The following is a 13,615-nucleotide window of genomic DNA, read 5'->3' as shown; positions in this document are numbered from 1 at the left end:
GGAAATATCAAATTATCAACAACTATAGACAGAGAGAAAGATTCCCTTAGGCTTAATGCCTCTTAACGATTATACTGTTTGCCTAGCAAGGGCTGAAACTGTGTCTGCTCTTCAGATAAAGGTAATTTATTTTACAAAGGAATTAAAGCTTGCTTAAATGTGTTGCTCTGAAGTATTTATCATTAATCACCCTCCCGGGATTGTGCCACAGCATGTGCCCTGTATTCGGGTCTTGGTGAAGCTGGAATCTGTCACGGCTTGCAGAGAAATGATAAGGTGTTCCCAGTCTCTGGGGTAAACAGGATTTCTCTGACCTTCTCTCCTGGAGTGAAGTGGTCTCTGCCTTGGTGCTGCTGATTCTTCTGGATGCCGTACATGTCCAGGAATGATCAGCTGGCAGGATTTCCAGATGCAGGAGGAGGATTTGTCCGTGCAGCTTCTAGCACAGTCATCTCATAGCTAGCAGGCTGTGTTTGTAGGTTAGCAGACAGTCTGGAAGGTCTGCTGAGCCTAGATTTTTCCAGGCTTACAGGGCAGCTGGCAAGCAGGGTCTGCCGGGCTACAGGGAGACTTGAGCTCTGCAGATAAATGCAAGATAGCAAGCCAGTATGTACGGCTGCTCTAGGCTTAGGCAGGGGGCTCTCGGCTCCCCAGATATGTATGAAGTGCAGGCGTGCATGCGCTCTGCTTCTCAAAGGGTTCACAGACAGCTTAACTGCGCCTTGAGATCAATGCAAGAGGGCTGAGCCTCATAAGTATGCAAGAGAATAAGGGCCTGATCCTGTGTCTAGGCCATGCAAGCAGGTCTGTGATGCTATGTGGATCAGAGAGCTGTGCTTGAATCCTCTGAATGCTCTGAACCTCTGAACACGTGGTGCTCCTTTGTGCCTCTCTTTATAGATTCTGAGCCTAGATTCATGGCTCATTTGTCCATCTAAAGTGACCAATCAGGTTGGCAGTAAGCCAAAACCTTACCTTAATAGGCAGTAGCTGTTTGCCTGGACCCTCCCAATAGGGGATTACCTGGGCAGACCCCAGGGGTCCACGGACTGGGTGTGTGTGTGTTACACAACCTGTTTACTGCCATGGGTCATGGCAGAAAAACATGTCCAGGCATGTAAAGGCATAGTGAACCCTCAGTTTTGGGGCTGCTGCCCTTCCACCACTGCTATTGTGGGATTATCTGTGTGTGTGTGTTTGTGCACTCATTAACTAATTTTATGAATAGTCGTATGGAATTTTAATGATTTTCTTCTGTTGTGGAGGCAGGGAACTAATGTGGCTGAGTCAGGAATTATAAAAAATAGAATTATTTTGTTTTCCTGGAACTCTGCCCCCAAACTATATACGAAAATTAGTTTGGTCTATTAACAGATTCAGTTCAATTGGGAATTTCTTCCAAAAGGCTATTACAGATAAATATAGATATTTAGGAAGTCAGTAAATGGAAAAGGCTAAACAGAGCTTTACCCCACTATCAATCGGGCTGAGCAGAAGATTAAAAGAATAGCGTGTGTTACAGAGGTGAGATAGGCATTCAGCAATGATCCCTTGCTGGATTCCTTGGCAGGAGCAGCCTTCTGACATTGCAGGCAATATCCAATAATAGGGATACACGCAGCAGAAGCCCAAGATGAGTGGCAGAGCTGCCAAACTTGGAAATGTCCCAAGCACTTCTTCACAAGTGGGATGATTGTGGAATGATGCTGCCCTCACAGTGGCATGTGAGAGCCAAAATCGCTAGCATCCCCAGTCTCAAGAGGCAGCCAGGAAGTTGGCTACTGATAGGGTCTGAGAGAAGGTGGACCAGATGCTGCCAGCTCTCTCTCAAAGGACCCCAGGCTTGCCAAGCCTGCAGGTTTGCAAAAAAGAGTGCAGAATACTGGAAAAAAATAAGATGCATTTTGATTCTGTGTCACACTCCTGTACTATCAAAAGTTTTATTGTAACTTTTAAGTATCAGTGGGTAGGATTTGCGGTGAGAAGACATGTTTATCTTTTTTGTAATCTCAGCCTCCAACCAAATACACACTGGACACTAAAGCACAAGAAATTGCATAGGGTAGAAGAACATGTATAGTGTATTATTGATATAAGCCACTTTAAAAGTCCACAGAGACCAGATAACCTACTGAATGAATCTTTACCAAAGAAACAGCTGCAATTAACTGCTATATCATTACAGAAAACACTGTCTCATACGCAAAAATCAATTTCTTCTCATCAAAAATATGTTTTACATTCTTTATCTTTATGGTATTTTCCTCTGTCTAATATTACAATTGTCATTTAATGTTTTTCTGCAACTTTACTTAGTAGGATGTGCTCCATTTAATGAGAAACAATTAGTATAGTCAGTGAACAATGAAAAGTTGTTTGGTTTTTGTTATTAATAGCACATGGGCTGTTGCATTCACCTAGACTGCTTGGTGGTTAGTTCCACCTAGGGTAGCATGGCAGTGGTTGTGATAGAGAATATTAAAGATACAATGCAAGAATCTGGAGCAGCACAAGTCAAGTTACAGGAGTGTATTAACTCCTGGTTTTCTGCTGTGATTGTTTCCTTGGGATACAGCATTTGTTTTTGCTTTATATAATTAAAAGAATATTTAAGTAAAAGAAAATTAGTGTTATTGTACTGAGACATTAGGTTTTGGTCTGTTACCTGCTGCTATTTTGCCAAGGAATTCCAGTGAGATATTTTAAATCCCCAAATACTGTAGTAAATGTCAGTTTTATTTTGTCAAACTGAACAGTGATATGTCCGGGAGGAGAGTAATAGTCCATTTATTCAGATAGTGCAGGTCATTATAGGTAGAACTAAATTCTGAGGGGGCTTTTTTGAAAGATTCACTTGCCATATTTTCATCCCTGAATCTTTTCTTTAAAACAAACAAACAAACAAATAAAAATATGTTGACAGTACTTTAGAAGTATGTTGAAAATTCAAAGCAAAACTACTTCAATGTTTAAGAGCTGCCGTAAGTCATGTACTACATAAAATAAAATTACAAGGTGCTTTAATGACAAACTAAGCAGGGTTTTTCATTACATCATTAAAAGTATTCTTTTGTTCTGGATACTTATTTCCTACCTAAAGCTTAATGCAGTCCTCTGTTTTAAATACAAAATCATTTCCACCACATCTGATTATGATACTGTGGATAAAGAATTTTAATGGCAGGTGGGGCATAAATAGATTATTTTTAGAACTGGAAGGAAAGAAACACACAGCAGTGTGATTAATTCTAAAAAATTAAGGTTTTGTAGTGTTTTTTATGTAATAGACACCCTCCCTTAAAGATAACTTCAAATAATTGTTATTCTCCTCCTTAAGTATGCTTTAGTTAATATGCATGTATATCTTGTTTGATTCCATTGGAATCAGATTTTCCATGATCACATTTGGCCATAGGACTAGCAACCTGATAATTGAAAAGGAAAAAATCTTTGTTCTTGAGGGGAATTTGGCAAAAGCCATAGTTGTATTTCTAGATACTCTTGAATAACTGAGTTGCTTTCTTATAAGAGTCAACAGGAAATGTCTCATGTATCAGGATACAAACTTGTGTTTGAGCTCCAAAGAAAATGTAGGCATGCATAAAATGTGTGTTTTTTCCCCATATCTTCTGAAAATGGCAGCCTTCACACTGCAATATGGAAACCCCTGCCTTCTTAAGAAAACATGATTCCAGTTATCAACTCTCCATGTTCATATATTAAAGTTCATGCATCTAGCATTCAGGCTTTGGTAATGCATTATGTATATCTTGTCCTATTAACAAGTTTCCTTCATAATACAATAGAATCCCATTATAGATGTAGAAGCTATGATATAAAGTTCTCATTACTGTAATTGTCATTGGGAAAAGAGAGTAAAATTGCTCATTTGTATAGATAGCTGACTACTTACTCCACCTGTGTGAAGTTCATTAGCATCCTCTCAGATGTTTTTTGTTCAGCCTTCTTTCCCTACCTGGTCTTAAATTTCTCTGTGACCCCATACTTTTTGGTTTGAGCCTCAAACATATCACTTAGAGTGCTGGGAAATTCTTTAAAGGACATGTTTTCTTCCATTTCTGTGCTTATGAAGCCTATGCAGTAATTCACAGTCCTCACCACACACAAAGTCTCAAACCTGCTCTCGATTACCTGGCATAATGAACCTGGGTAGAGCACTGTGGCAGGGCAGGCAAGAGTATGTCAGCTTTTTCCATGAAAGGCCCCTTCCCCAGTACCAGAATGTACACCTGCAAGAGTCACAATCACAGCAGGGAACATTTTCCTCTTAAGTAGCATAAAGGAAAACTTCACAAGGAGCAGGTACACAGTTTATTACTAGAGGGATTCTGTTAGAAATTCTTCTGTAAACACATAAACACATTTTGGTTACTGTAATTCACAATTAAGGAACTCTTTTTATGGATGGTGTGCTATGCTAGTAAATATTGCTGAGGTCTTTTCCCAGTGACAGACTTCTTTTCAGCAGCTAACCATTTAGAACACAATAGCTGTAAGATTAGTCAAAGCATGGGAGGGTAATAACAGTATTACAGATATCTTTATTTCTTTTGCACAAAGCACCCGTACTACACAGTTATGCTAGGAAGAAATCCAGTTCTTTGTTAATGACAGCTTTATTGAGACAAGCTTTCAGAATGAATATACTAGAAATCCTATTAAAGTGCCATCCATTAAACCATTAAAGCACTCATTAAAACTGTTAGCAAAGATTTGTTGTTAATGAGTTATTGGTCTTTCACACTTCTGAAATGTGTCTGCCAATACCATTCTACTCTTTGTTCCAGTGTGGCCATTACAGTCTGAGGAAATATAGGTTAACTTTCTTTTGCCAAAACAGCACTTTGTAGAAGGATAGCAAGGCCAGAACATGGTTCAAATTGGTGAGAAAAACAAGAGAGATTAATGTTCAGTCCGGCTTTGACGTAATTTATGTTATCTATGTCTGCATGTGGCCCTAAATATTAATCACTGAATTATATCTTTTGGTCATACATCATACAAGAAAGTGAATGGGGTATATGGTATGCTGCTGTGAGGAACATGTACTCATCACCAACTAGCCGACAGAGGATTATTTATTTAGGTATTATAGAGCAGCTTCAGGTTACTTAAATAGTAAGCAGTGAAAAGGGAAAGAACAATACTTAAGAAACTGTTCTTAATAATCTCTAACTTCATGTTAACAACAAATACAGTGCAGAGCTGAAGCTTTTTCTCATAATCAGTAAGAATCTGCTTCAACCATTATGTTCTAAGTTAAACTGTATATTCAAAGTGTACCTTAAACTTCACGTTTGCAGGTAGTAGTTGTTACAAATAGGTAGTTAATGGTTTTTTGTGGTTTGTTTTTTTTTTAATTTGTGTCCATCATTTTCACTTTTGAAAAGGTAAAGCTCGAGTCCTGCAGTCCAAGTGCAAAACTAGCAGCATGTTACTCATGTAGTTTATTCTGTTATTTTCTAGTTTTCTTTTTCAGTGTGAAGAGAAAGTGTGTGTAACATCTTATATTGTGAAGTAATTTCCAGAATATTTGAGCATTGTAGGTAAAAACCTGAAAGATCAGGCAGAATGCTGCCTGTAGTTAATATATCTACAACAGTACAAACAATGTTACTTTATAAGGGCAGTGCACTGCTCTTTAGCATGTTTCCCTATGTGCCTCAAAATGTCCTGATTAATAGTCACAGATAGCTTTGTTCATAGCCAAATAATTCATTTTATTCATACATTTATTTAGAGTTTAATGTTATACAGTATTACAGAATCACAGAATTAACCAGGTTGGAAGGATCATCTAGTTCAACCTATCATCTAACCCTCCTAATTAACTAAACCATGGCACTAAGTGCCTCATCCAGCCTCCTTTTAAACATGTCCAGAGATAATAACTCCACCACCTCCCTGGGCAGCCCATTCCAATAGGCAATCACTCTTTCCATGAAGAATTTCTTCCTAATGTCCTGCCTAAACCTGCCTTGGTGTAGTTTGAGACTGTGTCCTCCTGTCACTGAGTGCCTAGGTGAAGAGACCAACCCCCCACCTGGCTACAACTTCCTTTCAGGTAGTTGTGAAGAGCAATGAGGTCTCCCCTGAGCCTCCTCTTCTCCAGGCTGAACAACTCCAGCTCCCTCAGCTACAATTCATAGGCCTTGTGCTCCAGACCCCTCACCAGACTTATTGGCCTTCTCTGGACATGTTCAAGCACCTCAACATCTTTCTTAAATTGAGGGGCCCAGAACTGGACACAGTACTCAAGGTGTTCTTCTCAAACTGTGCATCACAGGCAATACAGAACTAACTGTGACTCTTTGGTGCCCATTCGTAAGCTGATTTATCAGTTGAAAAGTCAGAATGTCACCAGCAAAACTCGTTCACCTTTCAACAGTTCCATCCAGCCTATGTGAAAGCTAAATGGCAACTGGTGTTTGACAGTTGACTTCTGTGCTCTCAATGGAATGACTCTGCCCATGAGTGCAGCTGTGCTGAATATTCTGGAACATTTTTTATCTAATTTATTGCTAAAATTCTGAGCTAAGCCTGTACTAATTACTTTCTAAAATACTGAAAACTTGACCTGCGAACTTCCTGCACAAATTACCTTATTCACTTCCATTCACTCAAAGAGGAAAAAAGGGGAGAAAGAAGTAATTATGTAAATTTGATTGCCTTTCAAGTCACATGATGTAAATCAATTGGTCAGCTTGGCTTAAATATCCTGTGCATACATATATATATATATATATATGACTTTCCTCTTCCCAGTGCTGATGGAAATGTAGCCCATTTTTTTTCTCTTCACCTTAAATGAAGGTAAAAATAGTTTATATTTTTATTAAATTAAGCAATGATTGCCAGTTTCAAAATTATATCAGCCACTCATCTCACAGGATGGGAAAACATTACTGAGATGCAACTAAATTGTAAGAAAATGGAATAAAAATATTGCCACTTTATTTTTAAATAGATGTTTCACTATGTAGTCATAAAAGGGAATTTTTTGGTCAGAGAAGGATCAGACAGTGTTGCAAGGATCAGGTTGCTATATTTATACTTAAGCAACGTGGAAGTGATCTTTACTTTTGTGACAGAATACCAGTTGGATGATAGCCTGTTATTCCTATATGCAGGAATATTTCATATATTCCTGTATTTGAAAAGCAAATGCAGGAAGGCTGAAAAAAACCCCAACAACAGTTTTAATAAATCCCTTAATGACTAATCTATTATGATACTACCTTAATAAGAGTAAAATTTTAGTGATAATTGACATACTAACATATATTAAGCGTAGTCCCACAAATCACACATTAATGCAACTGAAGTAATCTTCACTATTCCCCCAAGCATTTCATTCCTCATTTCTCTAGAATGCCCTATTTAATTTCTCTACCTACATTCTACCTAAGCTGCTGCAGGTACAGAAGCTTAAGAATAGGAGTAAGAGTAAGAGCTTACGAGCAGAGTAAGGCAGAACCTGAACACCACACTTCTTTGCTCAGCATATCTCAACCAGATGATGCAGGAAAACTAGCTGGTAACTGTTATAAAAGTTAGTTGAGTCTAGGAGATTCCTAGATAGAATAAGGTATTGACACTTCTTTTCCTAAAGAGAAATGCTGGGCCATTCCAAGATTTTATCAAGCTGCCAGCCAAAATAGTCTTTTTTTAGAATAATCTCAATGAAGAAGCAAAGTCATTCACAGAATCTAGAATCACAGAACACTAAGGGTTGGAAGGGACCTCGAAAGATCACCTATTCCAACTGTCCTGCCAGAGCAGGACAACCTAAAGTAGGTCACACAGGAACATATTTGGGCAGATTTGTACTGTCTTCAGAGAAGGAGATGCCACAGTCTCTCTGGACATCCCATTCCAGTGTTTTGTCACCTTGACAGTGAAAAACTTTTTCCAATGTTCATGTAGAACCATCTGTGCTCCAACTTGCACCCATCGTCTTTTGTCCTATCATTAGGCACTTGACACTTGCCCCTTGCATATTTATAAATATTAATGAGGTTAGCCCTCAGTCTCCTTCAAGCTAAAGAGACCCATCTCCCTCAGCTTGTCCTCATAAGGGAGATGTTCCTCTCCCTCAGTTGTCATTGTGGCTCATTCTCTCAATGTTACATAAATAAATTGTGTAAGATATGTGAAGGTGTATAAGAACAAAACATTTTTCTGACTGCCCAAGTAGTAACTATTAATCTAAGAGTTAAATTTTCATGTATTACAATAATTAATTTTGTACATATTCATTGTCTACTAAAACCTATCCTAATAGATTACAGGTCATATTTAGTCTGCATTTATATAAAATGGATTCCTAGCTCTTTTAGCCCTGGGATGAGTCTCTGTAAGTAGTGTAAAAAGGGTGGCTTGGTGCTTTGTATGGAGCTTCTGACTTGTACTTTAATGCTGATCTACTTATGGAAAGAGAACCTGCTGAACTGCCCTATCTAGGCTTACCTGTGTCATGAGTTTTTAATAATTTACAGCACCCTATCACAGACAGCTGCTGCCTGTTACTAGGATTAAGCAGATGGTATGAGCCACAAACCATGGTTGCATATACATGTTGATCAAATGATTTTAAGGTATCTAATGTTACAAAAAGAGAAACAATATGTGATTAATTGTGACTTCTCAGTATGAAATGACCTTTCCTACAGCCATTATCATGGTGTGAATAGGCAGGCACCATCTGTCCTGTATTTTGTATTTACCCAGTTGCATGCATGCCCAAGCCATGCATGTAGAAGTGGTAGAACCTGGAGTCTTCCTGCTGGTGAAAGATGAAAGAACATGGCACAAGCTTCCTTAACTACATCCTGGAACACAAAAGAAGTAGAAAATAAGTAGTGATTTGAGGACTGTATGGTTATGTGTATAAATAAGACATCATTACAATTTCAAATTGTCGTTGTTCTCTTACATTTTCCTCAGTGAAATAAAAATAAAATGTATTGTCCTTGGATGACATGCGTTTGGTTCCCTGAGTAACACCAGTATCGTGTATTGGCCTGACATCAAAACAAAGGAACAGAAATGTTTTGGTTTTTTTTTTTCTGTAAAACTTCTTTAGGAACTCTTGGAGCTTATTTGGTATGCAGGGCACTGGATTGTCTGAATATGTGCACTAATAATAGAGAAAGACAAAAATATTTATTGTACTTCATCCCAGTGCTTTTGAAATTTCTGACTTTTTTCATTCTCTTTGTGCTAGAACCCTTCATTTACCAAAGTGAGTGAAAACATAAAAACATGTATAGCATACCTCTGCATGTCTGAAGAGAAAGCCTTGGATTTGAAAAAATTATGGTTTATGTTCATGATGGAAATTTCAGATGCATAAATACACACTTTGTATTTTACAGTATGTCATTTTCTTTCAAAACAAGTTATTTCCAAAGCAAACTATGGGAGTATACGGTTTGTAATCATTATAAATACAAGTATATAATCTTAACTAAAACATGCCATTTCTTTGCTTCTATTTCTCTTTTGAAGTCTATTGATCCTGGTCAGCAGTTCACATGGGAACATTCTAACCTGGAGATAAACAAACCAAAGAACAGATATGCAAATGTAATTGCATATGACCATTCTCGTGTTCTACTCTCAGCAATAGAAGGTAAGGAGATCTTTAAACCTAAACCAATTAAATCCCAAATCCAGTATAATTTTACCGCCTGATGTCTTTGCCTAGTAATGTAATGAAGGATTAATTGAAGTACTTCCAGTAAACTCCTATAATGGCAGTCCTTTTCTGATATTCATTCTTAGTCATTCATTATGAAAATGTACTAAAATTCGCAGAGGGTCACGTAATGGCACTGGATGCATCAGAACCTTGTTTATATGCCAACATTATCTAAAGTAAATTATTATTGGTCCTTGCTTTTACTAATTCTGTGAAGCAAATGAAGCAGTAACCACACATAAATTGTTTTTCTGTTGATCCTTGAACACTTAAGTTATGTATTCCTTAACGTGGAAAAAAATCAGTTCAACTTTATAATGTCAGGAAGATTTTTGAGACTCTTTTTTAAAACTTCCCTTTTTTCTTTGTCATTTACGAGAATGTTTAGGCAAATTCCCACATACAGACATTGTTGGAACTTCAGTGAAATCACTGTGAAAAGATTGGCAGAGGGGTATAATGAAAGCTTTTCATGATGCTAATGCAACAACAAGCACTGGCTTTTACTCACAGGACTTTTCTTGCCAGTTCTGTGTTACCTGTTTCCTGGGATGAAGATAGATTTTCAATTTATTCTATGCTATTGTGTGTCAGTCTAGAATATAATCAATTATGTATTTAAGTGAAAAAAAATCTAAACAAAACCAGTAACTCTGATTGGCCTTGCATATAGTGCATAAAATGTAGGGAATAGTCTGCACAGTTACAATACTTTCAGTCCTAACATGCTGCAAATTACACTGCAAGATGCGTTAATTTACAGTTATGAACAGTTTTTTTTATCTATGGTAACTCCAGAACTTAAGACACTGGATACAGGACAGACAATATTTAAAGGTGTAACACACTTCAATATTAGCTTTTTGGTGAACAAAAACGCAATCCCACTGACTGAAGTTTAGGTCTTCCCTTATTTATTGTAGTTGCATACCATGAACTTTGATAACACAGATAAGAGCTTCTCAAATACACTAGAAAACATAAACCACTGCCTTGAAGAATTTGAATGTGTTAATCTTCTTATGTTTGTCATAGCTCAGAGGCTGATAGAACAGTTCTGAAAAGATCTTATAGCATCATTTACAATCATGCACATTATAGCTGTATGGAAACCTGTCATTACCTGGTAGAACTACTGGTCTCAACACTTAATGGAGGCTGTTTGAATTAGAATTTTATGTGATGAAATTCAAGAAAAAAATATCCCTTTCTGTATCACTGTACCGGACAAGAAAATTAAAAGCAATAGGAGAGCCTTTCTGAATTCTTATGTAAAGTTCTTTGAATGAAATGAGTCTATTAGACAGAAGACTTAAAATTTTCACAGGACTTTGTTTGGGAAAAGGGTTGTGTAATGGAGGGAAGAAAGAAGTGAAAAAAATCTAATTGCAAATATATTCAATTATTAATTTATATGTCAGAGATTTAGACTTAAAAAGTTCTGCCAGGTTTCTCTTCATGTTAATGACCCATGAAATTTGGTTCCCTTAAAGAAAAAATAACAAATTTAGAGAACAGGGGGGGGAAATTAAGAATCAAACCAGGAGGCATTAGTTGAAGTGTGTGAAAGCAACAAATGGCACTGTACATTTTAAAAAAAAAAAAGGATATTAAAAATATCAAAACAAATCAACACTGTACCTGAAGTGACTGAATATTTTAAGGAACCGGTACGGCATAAAGTTAGACTGCCACATTTAATTCCTTTTTAAAGTGAGAAATACCGTGATGAGACTAAAATTTCTTGCTCCATAATAGTCAGTAACTTTAAACAAAGAAAAATACTATGTCCTTTGAAATAATATTGTTTGAAGCAAAACCACAAATGGGATTTTGATCCACTTGGTGATTTTCATAATTTCAAGTATTTTTCAGTATTCAGATTATGGTGAAAAAAACTCAGAATGAATCAAATATTAAACGCCTTCTTATGCTATGGAAATGTGTCTTGAAAACAATAATAAATAAGTATTAAATGATCCTTTTAAATTTATTTCCCACTTGAATTTTACATGATTGTATTCCTGAAATTTTGTGTGCCTTCATAAGTTTAATAAATTTGTCTTACCATTTGGTAATTATTGCTTCTCTTTCAAGTTTTGAGTAAGTATCCCTACAATGAAAACATGCAGTCTGCTTTGCATTTTAATTAGTTGACAACTGTGTTAGTTGTTCCTGCTGCCAGGGAAATCAATACTTTGTATATTGTTAAAAAAAAAAAAAAACTTCTTTACTTGTGTTTCTATGAAAGTTGGGAAGGACCTATAAATTTGGACAATATAACATTTTTTTACAGCCCGATAGAGAATATTTGATTGTATTTTACATATAGACCTTGTCTGAAATTCTTTTGGGGCCATACGGAGGCTATTGATGTGACATTAGAATAATAACTGTGCTTATTCTAAGATGAGGACTTCAGATTTGTGCTTGGACCATTTGAATCTGATAATCTCCTTAACTACATAGGTTTTGTGTTACAAAAAATGCTTCATCAGCATTTTGAATTAATCTTTGCATTTTCCAAGCCTGTCTATATAAAAAAAGTGGCACGTAGTCCTACTTACTTCAAACTCTTTGTATGACTAACAGAACATCTTGTAGGGAAGTAGTCCAGTAACAAATGCTTATAGTTTAATTTGTTTTAGATAAAAAAATCTATTTAGCACTCAACATTTGTAAAGGCTCAAAATAATTTCATTACTTGATTTCAGATTGTGAATAATACGTGAAGTCTTTTTAAAGTTATTTAAGGTTATAACAGTCTTCAGGAGATCAAGTGAATAATTCTGAGGTTTATGTTATTAGCGTTGTGGAGCTCAGTCTATGATGCAGCAGGCTATACTATCATCTCAGTTTATGAGTACAATCTCAGCAAAATCAAGGGCTGTAGTGTTAATTTTTTGTAATCTTTTGCATTTTGATTTTGGCATTGGCTAATTATTCATTCATTCTGTAAAATCTGTACCGCAGTGTTTTCCTGAGATGCTTGAAAATGAGCATCTTTTATGCTCAGCCACTCATCTGATTCTTACTCTATTGTGCCCCATTCCTGTCTGACAGAATGAGGAGACTGCAAACTCTGGTCATTTGTCACTGTGGTCAAAAGTAGTTATGATAAAATAGTTGTGATAAAATTACAGTCTGGAAGCTTAGTCTTTAACTGACTGTTTGTGCAGAAACTGTGTCTCTGCCTTCATGAGACTTGTAAAAGATTATGCTGCATGGATTAGCCTCCATTCACACATAATATATGTCATTCTAATTCTGCAGGAAGCATCATATTTAAGGTTTGTATCTATATTACAGAAGGCAGAATTTGGTTGCTTCATCCCCTTCTTGACCCAAGTTTTGCAGAACAGCTGACCTTCCTTAACTATTAAACCCAGATATAAGTAATGATGGCAATTGCTACCGTGCTTGTCAGTAGGCTGCCTTTAAGCTAGGGCAGCTAAAAATGGTTTGCAGGATTTCATTGCACTGCAGCCAAACTAGTTGTCATTTGATTGTTTTTGCACTACTAGACTTGACAGAGAATTGTTCAGCTTTCCGAGCTCAGAATGAGGTATGACCAGAAAAGTCATTACAGAAAGTGACATTTTAATATTTAGATTTATTTGGCTTTGATAATTGTTTCTGCATGGTCAGTATAGATATGTACAGATGTTCAGGTTTTGTGTATGTTATTTTTAAATTGAGCACATGTCATTAGGCCTGTCATGATAAGGCACCTTCCCTAGAGGGCTTTAAGGTTTTGCGTTGTGGATACATAACTGATGAAGCGAAAACTGGTGTGACAAAGTTTAACAGAGAAAATGAGACTGAGAAAATGATATTACAGCATATAAAAGGAGTTTGGAGCATAATGTGAAACTAAGGTAGGCCATGCGT

The 13,615-nt window shown here is 36.7% G+C and overlaps 1 protein-coding gene across 50 annotated transcripts in view; it reads left to right on the top strand.

The window, feature by feature from the left end:
• Positions 1-13,615, top strand: part of PTPRD (protein tyrosine phosphatase receptor type D) — a 1,747,466-nt gene that overhangs the window by 1,652,019 nt on the left and 81,832 nt on the right. For all 50 annotated transcript variants that reach the window (XM_064140351.1, XM_064140349.1, XM_064140348.1 and 47 more), the window contains one exon: positions 9,532-9,655. In XM_064140351.1, coding sequence (XP_063996421.1) covers positions 9,532-9,655 — 124 coding nt within the window. The remainder of the gene's footprint in view (positions 1-9,531; positions 9,656-13,615) is intronic.

Source organism: Pogoniulus pusillus, chromosome Z (genome assembly GCF_015220805.1).
Source record: "Pogoniulus pusillus isolate bPogPus1 chromosome Z, bPogPus1.pri, whole genome shotgun sequence".
Lineage (NCBI taxonomy): Eukaryota > Metazoa > Chordata > Aves > Piciformes > Lybiidae > Pogoniulus > Pogoniulus pusillus.
The sequence above is the reverse complement of the archived record's forward strand: the minus strand, read 5'-3'. Positions and strand labels throughout refer to the sequence as shown.